We start from the raw sequence: 18,011 nt of genomic DNA, 5'->3' as shown, positions 1-18,011 counted from the left end.
TAATGAATTGCATAATGTTCAGAATACATTGAGCAAACTTTACCTTTTGCCCACCTGTAGGGTGGTGGATATTATTAGTGTTAGTAGCACATTGCTTGGTTTCACTTAAAACTGAACTCTGGGGTCTGTAAAAAAAATCCTTTCAGCAAGGGACTGATGAATAAGGTGTATACTTACTCTATCCCTTGCTCCAGAAGGCTCCAGCACTCAACTCTTTGTCTCTGACACCCTTGAGGTCCTCACATACAATGCAAGACTATTGGTCTTAAATTATACTTGATGTGACTGCCATCCGGAGTGCCTTAGAGAGAAGGATTCAGGGACCAGTTGCACAGATGGAGAAAGCCAGCTGGAGCAAGGAATAAGGTAAGTATTACACCTTATTTCTCTAACTTTTTTTTTATCAAAGAATCCAGTTTCATTGAGATAAGCGAATACAAATAATAGTCCAAAAAACAGTAAAACGAAAAGGCTCAAACAAGGCATGGTAGCTTCTATCACAATAACAGTAAGTACATAAAGTAGAATAGACAGATATCCACAATAACTGAGATACAAAATACACAGCAATACAATGTGCATGATACACAAATCCCTGAGACCTCACGTGTGAGGAAATAGCTATAACGGGATTAACATAAATACCTTTGCAGGAAATTGTATGACACATTGAGAGGTAGCAAAACTATGTGTACTCTTTAAGAGGTACATGTGGTATCAGCCTGTAACCACCTATGCCAAATCATATAGTAATTGTTCTGGCAGACTCTGTTAATATAGATAACTTTTTTTAGGGTAAAGTATTAATTTCAGACATCCAAGCCTGTATAGTGGGAGGTACAGCCTGAAACCAACCTCTAGGTATCAACTTCCTGGCTGCAAAGTTTCATGTAGAAATTTTATAGAATGTTTATCCATATCAGATTCCATAAAAAAGCCCAAAAGGCATTGCTTGGGGTGTAGTTGCAGTGGAGAACTCATGTGGATGTGGTCATAGAGAAATTGAACAACTTTTTTCCAAAAACCCTGAATCAGAGGACATTGCCAGGTTAAATGACTAAATGTGCCTGGAGCAATAAGGCATTTAAGGCACAATGCGCTATGAGATGGGTAGAATTTAGCTAAGCGCAACGGAGTGATGTTTGTCCTGTGAATAATATATAATTTCATGAGGTGGTCTGATACCTTGGGGGATACTCGTTTACAGGCCTCTAGTATTTCGCCCCAGTCCTCATTCTCGATAACACCAGTATTCTCTTCCCAATGCGACTTAAATGAGTATGCTAATTGAGATACAGCTAGGGAAAGCAATATATAATAAAAGGTAGAGATCAGTTTATGAGATTTATCACCATAAATCACTTCTAGTGTCTCCAGCAGGGACACCGTAGGGAAACTACCAGAAAATTGAGTTTGAAGGGCATGCTGAAGTTGAAAATATTAAAACAACATGTAGTTCGGTAAATGTAATTCGGCTTTCAATTGATCAAATGTTTTAAGTGATCCACCCCTAAGTACACGAGAACATATATACGCCTTTGGAGATCCACACCTGCGGATCAGGGATCTGCAATAATTTGTGTAGTGTTTTGCTAAGGGATAAGGAATTGTCACTATGATAAACCAAGGATTCAGAACATTACAAGGTCCCAAATCCATCTGTAATGAAAAGGAAGACTGTGGTGAGCATCAGCATCATGAGAGCCTCTTAGTCCTCTCAAGATATCACAATAGGGGTGTGGAAAAGCTGAACAGGAAGGGTCACAAACTAAAGAGAGATACATTTGCCTATCAGATTTATCAAAGTGATATAAGTGAGACAATTGAGCTGCTAAGTAGTATAAGCCCAGGTCAGGGGGAGAAGTGTCCCCTAATGTTGTAGGGTTCTTCAAGGGATAATTTGAGATAACTGCTTCCCCAGATAAATGATTGAAGAAGAGAGTCAATAATTTTGAAATATAGAGGAATATAAATTGAGGAGTGCCAAAGAATGCACAGAATTTTAGGGAGAAAGATCATTTTCATGAGACCTATTTGGTCCATAGGGAGAATGTCTTAGATGTTCATCTGTTCGCTATCACTTTGGTGCGTGGTGCATTGTAGAAGATGCCATCTAATAAAGATTGAGCCAAAGCATTTCAGGTTTATCCCTCTAACTTTAGATCTAACAAGCATTTAACCCTTGGAGTGTGGGTAGGTTTTTTTTTTTGGTGTCCATAGTTTAGCTTTGATTCCTGGAATTTCCCCACCTTCCTTAATTCCTTGACGCTAGGAGAACTTTCCCCTATAGGAGCAGAGGAAACATTACAAAGGTATTAATTATTCCCTATTCCATCCAAAATCATCAGAAAGAAAATGTTTTGTCTGAAGTTACACTTTTTAAGCTTACTGAAATGCGTAAACCTGCTGTGTTCAGCATACAACAGAGATTTCTGTAGGTTAAATCAATTAATTTCTGTAGTTACCATGGTCTTCTTATTTCCTTTACACAACTTTCCTTTACACAACATTGCTTTTCACAGTCTCTCATCCATAACTTCATTTGCACTGTTACTAATGTGTTAAAATATTATTGCATGAATTCTTTCTTTATGTGTAATGTTTTTCTTTTTATAAAATGATAAGCAACAACATTGTAAATTGCAGGAATCTTTTTTGTGAATGCAGTTTTATTTATTCGATTTACCCTTGAGGGAATCATACAAATGAAATTAGTCTGTATTCAATCAAGTTGCTGAAATATGTAATCTCTATTTTTTTAATTGTGTAAGCAGGTCAAGGAACTAGTAAAGGAACAGCACTCCTTAGTAAAGGTATGATATACATACTAGTAAGTCAATGCTAAATTTGTTTTAGAAAATATTTTATATTACTTTGGTTAATGTTTGTGTAGATATGGACACATATGAGGTCACCAAGCTGTTAAAACATACTTTTTTCATTGTTTCTGGGTTTCATGTGATCAAATAAATATAACTGAACTGGAAATCGATTAGAAATGCCTTGTGGCCAATCACTTGGCATTGCAATGGTTTTGAATGATTCCACCACACTTTGGCTTTTACTTTTTGGTCCAAAACAACATAAAAATTGAAAGCAACAAAAAGATAGCTAAAACAAATACCAGAAAGTCAGGTCAGATAATGAAATCAAAGCTGATCTCTAGGCAAACAGCTAAATACACTGATGAAACACATATACGGAAGCTTTTTACCTGCTAAAGGAGTTGTATTTCTGCCAATCCTGTCCTGAGATTTACACAGTAAAGTCCTGTCTTCGCCGAAGAAGAGACTTAATTTTAATATTCTGCAGTTCAAAAATCAAACAAGGGCAGAAAATAGGACTTTCTAGGTACATGTTTTCTAACTTAGTTTGGTTTTCGTATCCATATTTTTGTGGGCTGTGGTACCAGATTTATCATACCTCACCTTAGATGGTTCTCTAAATATGATCTTACAGATCTTGTTTCTCAGACTGAACAGTGAAAGGAGAAGCAGAAGACTGATGAGCTCATGTTTCTGTCACTCTCCCCTCCCCTCCCAACATGTTCCTTATTAGCACCTGAACATTGCAACAGAACTGATGTGCTCATTGTGCTCCTTCTCCCTCTCCCAGTCTCAGTTCTGCTGTATAAGGGAATGCTTAATGCTGTAATAATAAAACAAAAACTACATTAATTTGTGCCTTGTATTTTTGCTGGGAATTCAGCTTTAAGTGGTCTGTGAAAAGAGTTGTTTATACCGACTAACCTGTGAAATCCATATCTCCAACCATGCTTTTTTCTGAATGTTTTTCTTAATGACAACCTGTAGTTTGGATCAATATTTTAAATTATAACTGGGTATTTGCAGTATGAACCTTAAAGTGACACAAAATTTTAGTTAAAAAGAAAAAAAATTAGAACTCCCTTGACCTCCAGGAGGAATGGTGATAACTCCCAGAGACAGGGTGGGCTGACATTTCACTTCAGGATGCAGATTACGTATAGATGGGCACTGGTCACTTTACGATGCAAAACAAAAAGAAATTTATTGCTCACACAGAAAACTCCAAGGAGAGAGGAATAGGGCACAGGACACCCATGAACTAGCAGACACAAACACAGATAAAGAACCTTGAAGCTGACCCAGAATTATGTGATTGTGGATCCTGATTGTAAATCACTTTAAAGATCATCTGTCGGCACCCTGGGTAGAAGACACCATACTCCAGTGAGGTCCAAGCTCCACATCCAAGCTTCTCCCAGCCCCCAAGACATCTGGAGGTGCTCCATGGCTCCCAAGTCCCCAAGCTCCACAGGCAAGGCCCCAAAATCCAGGCCCCTGTCTAGCCACATGGTCACCCTCTGAGGCAGAAGGCCTAAGAGGTTTCAACAGCACAACATACCTCTCCCCCAGGCAGGGGGATTGATCTGATTTTCAGTGCGATTATTATTTAGTGCATCTTGGATGCAGTTTGAATGCAAGTTTGATAAGCTCTGCATATTCTATGGGTACAAAATCACACTGGAATCGCACCAAAGTAGTACAGGAACCTTCTTCAAAATCCAATGTGCTCAGTCACCTTGATGTGAACAGAATGTGATTTCCATTGTCATGCGATTCAGCCCCATCTGAAATCGCACTACTGTGAATAGAGCCTTCTACTACTTTTTAACAAGCACTGTAATCACTTACTTATGGTATTTTGCATTTGTTTCAAATATATATATTTTAGCCTACGTAGTGGTTGTGTTAAAAAATACTTATTGAAAATGTTCTGCTGTGCAGACCAAGATGTAAAAGCTGTTTTATAGGCTACTCTATAGGAAACATCTGGCGCCAAAGCAGGGAGCAGTGATGCTTCCCCTTACGTTCCCTACACCTGACCTAACATGACAAAGCACAAAAAGTGGATGGAAAGTGTCACAGCACCTTGTGCTTGCTCTTTAACTTTACTGACACAAAAATAAATAGATGAATTAAACAAATAACCTTACCCTTTCAACTCCCTCACTTCCATTATATCCTCCTGGCCTACATCCCCAACAGTTAGAGGAGAGGGATCTCATTTTTGTGCCTTCTCCGATCTTCAAGTGTTACTAAACACACAACAGTAAAATCAGTCTGTACATGCAGTAAAGCATGCTTGTTATACTCACTGTGGAACCTAAGGGGTTAATCCTCTGCATCGTGTAAAAGGGCTGTTTGATCCTTACTTCTATGCTCCTCCCCTTTTTCAAATGACCACCTCTTATCTCCAGATTGAACCGTAGGCATGCACATGCTCAGTTTGGTGTGTATTGCTAGAGAAGTTTTTTTTTTTCTTGGAAGAGTGCATGTGATCAGAACAGGGCAATCAGTGCTGTCCAGACAGAGGTCAGGGGATTTTCATCCTCCTAGAGCAGAAAGAAAACTCCTCCTACAAGCTTTAGCTAGCAGTGGGCTGGACACTGATAGAAGTCACAAGACTGTTTTAACTGCTAAAGATAAAAGGTATTTAGCAGTTTATATTTACTAAAATAAATGCATTTCCATGTTCTGTGTACTGTGGGAGACCAGATATAGTGAATGCAGGGTCCTGGGTTTAGTACCACTTTAAATGTGAGTTTCCCTCTTTTCAGTAATACCAGGCATTTAAAGGGGTCTATGATATATCTACTGCCAGTAAAAAAAAAAAATGAAAAATTGGTAGATTAGCAGCAAATAAGCCTTCCAGGACAAACGTGTATATTTATACAGTGTATATATACAGCTGTCAAACTTTCCTTCCACGGAGAGGAATTGCCCGTCAACTGATCAGAAATGCTTTGGCATCATTATTTCCGGATATTTATATATATCTGAGTTTTTTCATTTATTATCCACTTTTTTATTCCATTTTGATTCCAGCAATCCTTAGCCTGACCTTGACTTTGAACAAACTTAACACAGGATACAGCTCTATTTCTTAGGTATTTACCAGATATGACAAACTTTTCTAAAGTTGGGCACACACGGGCCGAAAAACGGTCAGTGTGTACAGCTGTCTCTCTGACAGATGCAATGTCAAAGTGACATGCTGGAAAACCAGCATCCATTCAGCGCTTGCAGCCAATGACTGCGAGTGCTGATTTGTGAATTCTGGCAGGGGAGGGGGGCAGGGAAGCTTCCTTGCTGTCAGAGGTCAATAGATATGCCAGATATGACAAACTTGTCTAAAGCTGGGCACACACTGGCTGAAAAATGGTCAGTGTGTACAACTGTCTTTTCGACAGATGCAATGTCAAAGGGAAAACCAGCATTCATTCAGCGCTTGCAGCCAATGCCTTCGAGCGCCGATCTGTGAATTCTGGCAGGGAAGGGGGAGTGGGGAATCCTACCTGCTCTCAGAAGTCAATAGAACAGCAGAGGAGATTGCCACACCAACATTGCTTGTGTTGGTAGGGCATTCGGTCAGGGTTTTTGTTCAACTCTCTGGGTTGAACGAAAAAGACTACAATTGTGTACCCAGCTTAAGGCTATTACTTCATCCACAACAGGACATAGAACCTAATTCTTGCACACCCAGACCAGGTAATCTACAAACATGGATGTGGAAAGCGCAAAAGCTCACTTAAATTATTTCATTTCTGTACTATTTTTCTTTCAGAACATGAACAGATGTTGTGGGTCAGTGTGACACAGTGACACAATCCAAAAAAAAATACATTGTTTGGTCTAAAAATAAATTAATTTGACAGATCATCATTGCCACTTCTTCTGATCTGCCAAAGATGTTTTCTGTTTAAAAACAGAACAGCCTACCTTCCTTTAGTAAATCAACCCCATAGAGATTAATGGTAAAAAAAAAAGTTAAAAATCATATAAATCTTGATAAATGCTGTACATAGTATGCTAAAAATAACATATTTTCATTTAAATTAAAATGCATAAAAACATTAGTTTTATACTGCTAATTTTAGCCCCGTACCCGGTTGCCTCCTGGCTCTTTAACAGTATCTAAATTCCTGGAGGCAGAGGTGGACTTTCCGATCATGTGATGGCTGTCATTGGCAGTCACAGTGGTCACATGATTGGAAAGTCCTGATCGATCACAGGTTTGCATTGGGAGCTTTCTGGTACCTTCTCATAACTGTGCTGAGAGTGTGCAGGGAGCATTCTCTCAGCGCAGTAAAGTGTTTCCCAAAGGATGTATAAATGCAGCTGCTTAGCATTAAAGTCCTCCCACTGAGACACTGCATATGCATATAGCCGGGGGAAAGTAGTTAACCTACATCATACATTAGGTGAAACATTGGCTGTGCAATTTTCAGTGTTCACAGCCACATATCTAGATCTTCCTGGCCAGTCCTGTGCATTTGCTCTGCACTCGCTGTTCATACTCTGTTCTCTGTCTGTCAAAGGCAGTCATTTGAGATGTTTTTCTGCTGGCTATTGTTGGGGCCCTTTTGAGTTTTGGTGTACTTAACCATTTGCCGCCCGCCCTATGGCCGAATGGCTGGCGGCAAATGTCATCAGCGTTCCGTGTGGACGCCATATGGCGTCCTCCCACACATGCGCAGATTGCGCTCCTGCAGAGTGGCGCAGCGGCACGATCTGTCACTGGCCATGTACCTCTGTACCACAGCAGGTCACATGACAGTTGTATACAATGGATGGCTTCATTCATGCCATCCATTGTATACTAGTGTCTAGCTGTGAATGGTCACAGCTAATAACATGCACATGTCATGTGATTAGCTGTGGCCAAATCACAGCTAAGCACAAAAAAAAAACCCTGAATGAATCGATGTCATTCAGGTAAATGCTTGCTTATAGCAAAGTAATTCTTTTCTATAAGCAAATTGTGTAAAAAAAAAAAAAATACTGATCACTTCCCCAAAGTAGTACAATGTTACTATGGTAACATTGTACTACTTTGGTCATTGTGAAATGTGAAAAAAAATCTTAACAAAAAGTAAAAAATGTAATAAAAAATAATAATAAAAAAATAAAAATAATAAAAAAAATATATATATTTTTTCAAACTGTCACCAGTCAGTGTCCCTGATCACCACCATGCCAGTTATATGATAATGCTGTACTGCACTGGTGACAATATGTAAGAAAAAAATAGTGAAACTAATTTTTTTAATTTTTTCATTTTCCAAAAAATTATGACAAAAAAATACAACTTCAAAAAACTCACCATGCCTCTTGTGAAGTACGTCGGACTGTCTACTTTGCAAAAAGGGGTCATTTGGGGGATATCTGTACTGTTCTGACATTCTTGGACCTCAAGAAATTAGATTGGCTGTCAGTACTTCAGGATTGATCAATATTCAGATCTATACCATAGTTTGTGAACTCTATAACTTTCCTACAAACTAAAAAATACATCCTAATTTGAGTTATTTTCACCAAAGACATGTAGCAGAATACATCTCGGCCTAAATTTATGGAGAACAATTATTAATTTGCAAACTTTTATAACAGAAACAAAGAAAAACTTTTTTTTTCAAAATTTTTGGTCTTTTTTTGTTAATTTAGCAAAAAATAAAAACCCCAGCGGTGATTAAACACCACCAAAAGAAAGCTCTAGTTGTGTGAAGAAAATGATAAAATTTTAGTTTGGGTACAATGTTGTATGACCGCGCAATTGTCATTCAAAGTGTGAGAGCGCTGAAACCTGAAAAATGGCCTGGGCAGGAAGGTGTAAAATTGCCCGGTATTGAATTGGTTAAAGACAGTTCTACTATACATGTATGCAGTATAGGTACAGTATAGGTATAGTATAGACTCGGCACAGGTGCAAGGTAGATGTGGTTCAGATGCAGTAAAGGTTTTGGTATAATGCAGTATAGTGTTGGTATAGGTGCATTCTAAGTTTCAAATAGGTGCAGTACTGAATGCAGTATGGGTGCAGTATGGATTGGGTACACTTGCTGTCCTGCTCTCAGTGGCTCAGCCCCTGCTAGCAGTATCATCATAGCCCTCTCAGTAGTCCCCGCCATGCTGTGGTGACCTCTCACTATAGAAAGGGGGGACCCCCTGGTCTCTCCCCAAAGGGTGGAAGCAGAGGGTGAGTGGATGATCTAGTCTCCCTATGGCAGACATGTAGATGCTGTGATGTTGGCAGTACTGCGCTGCTCCCTTCTTTATAGCACAGAGATGCATTTATCTTTTTATCCTGTGAGGTAAATAAGTTGCACAATTGTGTAATTTTAATTAAGCAACAAAATTGCTTAAAGTTTAGCCTACAAGCCTCTATGGAATTCAAATTTCCAAAGTAATACTGTCATACTTCTTGATAACAATATTGTTATCACATCTGTAAGCCCACACAATGAAAACAAAAAGGTCTGAGAGCAAATTTTGATTTTAAACATATGTTCAGTATATACTTGTGAATACTCTATCATATTTTAAGATATCAGTTTTTAGTATGCATTTAAAGCTGAACTTTAGGCAGATAAAACATACAATATAACTTAACCACTTGCCCTCCAGAGGATTTACCCCCCTTCCTGACCAGGCCATTTTTTGTGATATGGTGCTGCATTACTTTAACTGACAATTGCACAATCATGCAACGCTGCACCCAAATTAAATTTATGTCCTTTTTTTCCCACAAATAGAGCTTTCTTTTGCTGATATGTGATCGCCTCTGTGTTTTTTATATTTTGCACTATAAACAAAAAAAGACTGCCAATTTTGAAAATAAACAGTATTTTTGACTTTTTGCTATAAAACATGTCCAGTAAAAAAATGTAAAATCTAATTTCATCATAAATTTAGTCCAAAATGTATTCTGGGACATGTCTACTAAAACAAATCCCAATACATGTAAATTAATTGGTTTACGTGAAAGTTATAGCATCTACAAATGGCGGTATATATACTAGAATTTATTTCTTTATACCAGTAATGGCAGTGATCAGCGACTTATTGTGGGACTGCGGGACTGCGGCGGGCATTCTGACATGGGGGGGGGGGGGAAACTGACTAACTGCCACTGACATCCCAATGACACTAATACAGTGATCAGTGCTGATGAAAATTACTGACACTATACTAATGACACTGGGCAGGAAGGGGTTAACATCTGAGGCGATCAAAGGGTTAAATGTGTGCTGTTTTACTAGGGAAATATGCTGCTTTGTATTGCTCTGGTATGCAGAGCAATACAAAGCAGCATGTCAGTGCTGACAGGGGAGAGATCTATGTTGTTTACATGCAGACCTCTCTCCTGTCACTGTTCCTCGGTGATCGCCAGGTGCCAGCGGGGAATCTCTGTCCGGGACCCGGTGACTAACATATGTAGCCGCCAATGGCAGTAGAGTGGCGCACGTGCGTGCCCCCTACCCAGAAATGGAAAATCACTTTTATATATATATGTGTGTGTGTGATTTAGCGCAGCCCTGCTGCCCTGTAGCAGTGGTTCTGCTATAGGGCGGTCAGGAACCGGTTAATTATAAAATATATACTTTTTAAATGCAAGCCACTGCAAGTACCTGAATGTGATTTGGTATCAGCCTCTTGCAGTCTCTAAGTGTTAAAGAAGAAGCAGCACAAGGAGCCAAATCAGTTAATGTGCTAGTGAGTGAAAGATGAGCCCATCACACTTTTACTTCAGCTTCACTAACCAGTCATAGACTGAGGGTAGGCCCATGATAGCCTGGCCTTAAAGGAAGTGGGTTGAATGATCCTGTCTGCCATTAAACTTGGAAGACTTTAGAACTTGTAACAGAAAGGAAGTAGGGACAGCTTGGTTGAAGGTGGGTATTGCAGCAAAAGCTGCTTTTTATTTAATATTTTAGTAGCCATTTTATTTTGTGTTGGAGTACTGCTTTAATTTCCTGTACTGTACTAATAACAGTCTCAACCATTCTTTTAAATATACATTTTAAATCCAATGTTCTCCTTTGCAGATATATGTCAATTGAAACAAGAAGCAGGAGACTGCCAAGATTATGTACTGAAGTGGTGGTACAACTCCAATCAGAACGAGTGTGTCCAGTTCTGGTATGGTGGCTGCGGAGGAAACAAAAACCAGTTTGAAACACAAGAACAGTGTGAAACTGTCTGTCTAGCTAAATCATAGAGTCATTAGTTTGTTCTACCCTGTGTTCTGCATATAACATGACCAGTGATATCAGGCATTAATGTATTTGTATTAGTCAGTGGAAATGATCACAGAGCGGAAAATCACTGTTGTTTCCTTTTAAATAAAATGTGCCAGGAAATGGTTCAAGTCTTAGGTTTAAACATTTTTAATTATTTTTTTAAATAATGTATTTAAGAAATGCTATGTATAGATAGTTTATGGTACCCCTTTTTTCTCTTTGGACCTTGGAGCATTACATAATAACGCAGAAGAAGAGTAGAATACACCAAGCTGTGTATTTTTTAGTACTGTGATGCTTAAAGAAGTATAGCAATAGGAATTTAAAATGTGCAAATGCAAAAAAGTATTTTGTAAGATTCACAAATACATAATAAAGTTTTTAATAGAGTAAATAATTGTTGGAGATCTTCAGTAGAAATTATATGTGAAATTTGCATTACAGCATTAACAACATATCTGGAAAAAATAACTGAAATTCAGGCACTATAAAATGCCTTAAATGTTTTAAAAGGGAACATAATATTTAGCTTGGAATAAAAAGTAGTGTCACACAGACTGAGCTTTATCTAGACATCCTAAGGTTCTGGTTATCTGCTCCTGTGTTGTAATATTCTGGTAGCTAAGTGTAAACCACACCCAGGGGCGGACTGACCATTTGGAAATTTGGGCACTGCCCGAGGGCCCGGGGTCAGTAGTGGGCGCCATGAGATGCCCCTGGTACCTTTTTCATAGGCTTTTTTTTAAGTTTGGGCAAGGACACAGGGGCCCCATGATCCTCTATTGCCCGGGGTCCCCATGAGTTGTCAGTCCGCCCCTGACCACACCCCCCTAAAAACCGTTTCCCATAAATTCCATCTCTGGTCACCAAAAAACAGCTCTTTGTGTTGGACATGGTCACCTGCTCCAATTTATTCTTCATAAAAAAGGAATAGACAGCCTAACTTTAACTGGAATGGCATGTCATTCAGCATGTGACCCATACATGGCTTAACGCACTTGCCCTCCAGAGGATTTACCCCCCTTCCTGAGCAGGCCATTTTTTGCGATACGGCGCTGCGCTACTTTAACGGACAATTGCGCGGTCATGCAGTACTGTACATAAATTAAATTTATATCCTTTTTTCCAACAAATAGAGCTCTCTTGCTGGTATTTAATCACCTCTGTGGTTTATATTTTTTGCGCTATAAACAAAAATTGTTAAAGAAGAAATTTTGTCATAAATTCAGGCAAAAATGTATTCTTCTACATGACTAACTGCCACTAACATCCCCAGTGACACTAATACAGTGATCAGTGCTAATAAAAAGCACTGATATCGTACTAATGACACTGGGCAGGAAGGGGTTAACATTTGGGTTGATCAAAGGGTTAACTGTGTGCTGTGTGTGTTTCACGTTATGTGCTGTTTTACAACGGAGACATGCTGCTTAGTATTTCTCTGCTGACCCGGTGATTGACATCTCTAGCCGCCAATGGCGGCGCGAGTAGGGCTGCCCCTAACCAGAAATGCAAATCACATATATATATGTGATTTTGTGCAGCCCTGCTGCCCTGTAGCAGTACTTCTACTTTATGACGGCGGGCAAGTGGTTGTCTCCAGGATCTCAGAATGACTTGTGAACCTGGGAGATGACTGACCCATCTATGTCCACCTATGCACAGGTTATGAGCTTTAGGTGGACTATTTTTATTCATAGTTATGTTGCACGTTAAATATTATACCAAAAGTCCAAAGGGGCTTTTGACAATTTTTCAATGTAACTCACGTTAACATTTCCTATTCTAAGTTTTAAGAACTTACTAGGAGGATAATCTCAGGTATTACAGGAAAGGTTAAAAATTAACAAGTAAGCAACTTTTTTACAGTTTCCTAAATTTGGCTTTAGATCCAGAAATACTTAAAGCAACCCTGTCTTTAAAAAAAAAAAAAACTGAAACAGCCATTCCTGCAAAAAAAGAGACTTCATAGTTACCTTTAACTTACTGCTCGCACCAACAAAACACCCCTCAATTCAAGATGCCTTGACTAAATCTGCTTAGAAACTGACACTTCGGGGATTGTTGATCTCCTTGATCACCCACAGCACTCACTGGTTATCACGCTTTCCCCCACATTACTCCAGTGTCTTGTAATGATATTTAGGTCATTGGAAGGAACATTACTTGAAATAGCATTTATATGTTTATTTGTGGCAGTCACTTAGCAGTAGTTTTCCATTGATTAAAATTGCTGTAGGGAGAAAAATTAGATATGCATTTTTTTACTTTTTTCAGTTGTCAATAAAATTATTTCATGTATTATTTCTGTATGTGTGGTATTAATAAAATAAATGGGGGATTCTTTATATACATCATATATTACTTTCGGATAGTGTTGCAAGCAAACAAGTGACATTTCTTTTTGAGTGATTGGTCAGTGAGCCTCTCATCTTATACTAACAAATGTCTGTGAAATTATTTTATACTGTATGCAAAAAAGGTCTTTATCCAACCAGTACTTATTAATAGGAATAGGTAAAATAAAGGTGTAGTTTGTTCAGTTTACAAAATAAATATTCGCATAGCTTAGTAAAAAAATGTTCAAGCTGCATTCATTTCAGTTATCCAAACAAACACAAGCAAAAATCCCATTTCTTTTATTTGCCCTCACAAACTAATCAAATACAGTTTTCCCTCCTGACCATTCTATATTCCTTTAATAAACCAGTTGCCTAGGATATTGTTTTTTAAGGCCCTTGGAAAATGTAATGTGTTTCCCTATATAGGTTTGGACTCCACCCCCTTCTATCATAATATTGACCATAACATGGCTTGCTCTGCTTTGTCTATCAATTCAGTAACTTGCACTCAACAGGATTCCTTTTAGAAATACTGTATGTAGAAATAAAGAGAAGCGACCATGTAGTTAAGAATAGAACAGACTCATAAAATAAGGCCTAGGTATGAAATGGTTCATTGTATGGTACCAGACAAGGATATCAAAGGTAAAAGGGATGCACTCATCTCTTGGTTACTTTAGAGTTTTAGAAATTGTAGTGTGGCTGAAACTGCTGGCATCAACTGAAAACAGAGAACTCAATCTTGGATCAAATTTTGTAAATGTAAAAAAGTGAGGTATCAGTCCGCGGCACACATACAATCCTTCTCCAGCACCAAAACTCAAATCAGTCAATCTTCTTTCTATCCTGTTTTCGTAGTGTCCATCTTTCAGAACCGTAATTGTCAAGAGAGAAAATGAGAACATAGACAAGTCTGATCTTTGTTTTCAGTGCAATTTCTTTGCATTTGAAAACTTTGTTGCGACTCTTTATTATGTAGCTACCAAGTGCAATTCTGCAAAATATTTTATCCCTGCTAGTTGATTCTTTGTTTATGAGAGAGATTAAAATGTATTATAACTTCTATTCTGTCAAACTCAAAATTGTTATCATTTTCTGTGTTCATGATCTTCGTCTTGTTTATTTTCAGTTCTAATACCATATTACGCCTTTCGGCTCCTTGTTTTTGTAAAGGTTCTTTATTAACTGTGTTATGTGTTTAGGTATTCCCATTTGCAACACAGTCCTCCATAATTTATCATGATCCACACAACTATATACAATTATATATACACAGTATATATATATATATACACATATACAGTGAGGAACAGAAGTATTTGAACACCCTGCGATTTTACAAGTTCTCCCACTTAGAAATCATGGAGGGGTCTGAAATTCACATTGTAGCTGCATTCCCACTCTGAGAGACAGAATTTTAAAAAAAATTCAGGAAATCACATTGTATGATTTTTAAAGAATTTATTTGTCTTGCACTGCTGAACATAAGTATTTGAACACCTGAGAAAATCAGTGTTAATATTTGGTACAGAAGCCTTTGTTAGCAATTACGGAGGTCATACGTTTCCTGTAGTTCTTGACCAGGTTTGCACACACTGCAACAGGGATTTTGGCCCACTCCTCCACACAGATCTCCTCTAAAACTGTCAGGTTTCGGGGCTGTCGCTGAGCCCCGAAACCAGGGTAAACATAAAGATGACCTCCTTCATTTCCACAATGCTTCCTGATGTACTGATGCCGCAGAAGAGTCTGTGCTTGTCATGACTGTCCTATTGCTTTGAAAAAGACTTCTTACAGAGGTATTACTATGGTGGTTGTGTTTAACATTCTCTGGGTTAAATGTATTTTCCTATTTTCTACTGTGTTAACTGCACTATTTAGTTGATGCTGCCCAGAAAAAGTGGTGCTGAAGGAGAGGTAAGGGCTAACTCTGCTAGCCAAGCTTTCCAAGGCTTTTCTGAGAAGTATCGCCCTCTGCTAGACAATTCATACAAAAAGGGAAACTGTGTCTAGGTAAAGGGTCATTGCTCTCTGCATGGGAAATGAAAAAAAAAAGAATGTAATCTCCACTTTTCTGCCTTACCACCCCTTTCGGAAATCCAGTTGGGATTCCCGGGGGTATGGACTTGTGTTGTTGAAATGGACTATGGATTTAAAGGCTTTTTCTCCTAATTATTATATGAATATTTCATGGGGCAGAAGGTAGCACCAGGGGCATTACTAAAAAGCAGAAACAACTAAGTGGCCCTTAGAAGTGCATGTACAGGAATAGATGTGGAAGATGCTACTGAGAACAGTTAATCTATTATATTTAACTTCTTCAGTAAAGAACTTTAATAGTTAAGCTAATCTGCCTGGTTGGGCGTCACTAAAGGGGTGCACATATGGTGTACAAAAGAACGGGGCTTGTTATGGGGATGAAGAGAAGTAGAGGAGGAAACATTACAAAGGTCTCACAGGCAGTGGAGCTGAAGTACTCAAGGCTATATTGCTAGCGGTAACCAGAGTAATGTTGGTGCTTAATCAGCCAGCCAGCAGGAGTTGTGATGGCACGGCCACAGCATGGGTGATGGAAGGCTCTGGTAGTGAGAGGGTTTGTTACCTAGAGGCATCACAGAAGAGAAGAGAGAGAGGCCTTGAGAAAGGAGACATCTTATAATGTCACTGGGAGTGAGGTGGCATATCAGGCTGTGCTGGTGGAGTGGGTACACACTCCATGATACCCACCCGAAAGTGCTGCATCCATTGGAAGAAGTTACAGAGCATCAAGGAACAATGCAATAAGGAAGCATCACATACACAAGGGGTGAACTGTACAAGTAAATCATGTTCACTTTTATGTCGAAGTTCCACCCTAATGATGATATCACATGATCATGGCCTAAGCCTGTAGGTGCTGGCATTAGCAAGCACTACTAAAAGGTCCCTCAGTGGGCATTTAAGCCCTACCCACAGGCTAACCATCATAAGCACTCCTTTAAATGTAAAATGGAATGTGCCAAACCTATAATTGCATCTTTTGCTGGACAGCTTGACCACTTAATGTTAAATGAAAAATAACAGATCTGCTGGCTTTAATCAACAGGTAATACAACTATCTTAAAGGGGGGACTCAAAACATAAGAAGGACTTGAAAAAGGAGGGGCTTGAAAAACATAAACTGCTGTGTTATTGTTAGCAATAGACTTCATCTTATTTTCATTTTTTTTGTCTTGCCTGTAGTCCCACTTTAATAAAAGAGAAATAAAGTTTTTGTTTTTATAGGATCTCGTTTAGACATGTGGGCCATATGTCTTTTAGAAAAGCAAGTCATTTCATTTCCCTACGATCCATACGTCTGTGTTTATACACTGTGCCAAGGGATTAACAGACAGGAAAATGTCCCTCAGCTCTCCAGCCTGGGGATGCCAGCCCAAATATCTGTTGTTCTAGGCAGATATTGTTTAACAAGTACTGTATTTTATAAATTGTATTAACAATTGGAAATAGAAGGCCTAAAAAGAAAAGAGAAAAGCTAAGGGTGTTAAGAAGAGGCCTAAGAAGAGGCCTAAAAAAGGAAAGAGAAAAGTTAAGAAGAGACAGAGCAGTGACTGTAGCAGGATCACAGGCATAGATCATATGATTTTCAAACGATTAGGCAATTTGTATAGACTGCTTATCTATAATAGCAACATGTAACTAATTTTATATATATTTAATGCAGCTGGGGTTTAGAGAATATCAGAGAAAACCGTATGTCTGCATGTTCCTCCAAAAATTACCTATACAAATTTGTAAATGATCTTGGATTACACTTAACTGACTCTGCAAGCCATATGTTCACTTATTTTTTGCTAGTAATATGCTCTGGAGAAACCACTCCTGAGAAAGATACAGTGAAAATGTATGGTATAGTACCAAACAGTACTTTTGTTCCCCTGTAGATAAAGACCAGAAGGGGTGAGGTAGGCTGCTTAGCTTTAAACTGTCGATCTGTAAAGTTGTTTCTCTCTTTATGGTTAAGTCCTCATGCACACTTCATGTTTTTACAGCTGCTGCTTTTGACGGTTTTTTCTACAGTTAGTAAACCCCCCAGCATGTTATCCATGTGTCCATGCACACATAGGCTGTAATCAACATTTTTTGGCTGGGACGTTTTTTGGCTGGAAAAAAAACCCAGGATTAGTGGGTTTCTAGAGGAGCTGTAAAAATGCTCTAAGATTGAAAAACACAGCAAAACACGGTAAAATGCAGTAAAACACCGCAAACCTGTGTTTTTGGACTTGTTTTTACCAAAATATTTATTTTATTTTTGGTACAAAATGCTAAAAAATGCAAAGGCGGAAAAACACAGCTAAACGCGACAAAACGCTGCTAAATGCTAATGCAAAAATGCTAAAAAAAGCTGAAAAACTTGAGTTTTTAAAGTGACTTTACACAGCTAATGTTACCAGCATTATCAACATGTCCAGTGTGCATGAGGACTGAAGATTGGGTAATAGACTGGTGTAGACTGAAAATCTGGCAAACAGAATGTTCCGAGGGCCATTGCTGGTATTCTGACCCTGGAGCACCCAGGTCCTTCAGTAGGAGTGATAGCAGGCACCGTCAGTGTACATTTCTCA

At 38.7% G+C, this 18,011-nt stretch overlaps 1 protein-coding gene across 1 annotated transcript in view; it reads left to right on the top strand.

The window, feature by feature from the left end:
* The window catches only part of LOC149447777 (collagen alpha-4(VI) chain-like), a 194,016-nt gene extending 180,594 nt beyond the window's left edge, over positions 1–13,422 (top strand). The window contains exons 40-41 of the mRNA XM_089652063.1: positions 2,775–2,813; positions 10,871–13,422. Of these exons, the coding sequence (XP_089508189.1) occupies positions 2,775–2,813; positions 10,871–11,043 (212 nt within the window). The 3' untranslated portion in view covers positions 11,044–13,422. The remainder of the gene's footprint in view (positions 1–2,774; positions 2,814–10,870) is intronic.
* Positions 13,423–18,011: the final 4,589 nt, after the last annotated feature.

Source organism: Staurois parvus, unplaced genomic scaffold, assembly GCF_062004578.1.
Source record: "Staurois parvus isolate SC_StPar_1 unplaced genomic scaffold, SC_StPar_1.0 ptg000670l, whole genome shotgun sequence".
NCBI classification, from domain to species: domain Eukaryota; kingdom Metazoa; phylum Chordata; class Amphibia; order Anura; family Ranidae; genus Staurois; species Staurois parvus.
This window is presented reverse-complemented; position numbering and strand designations above follow the sequence as displayed.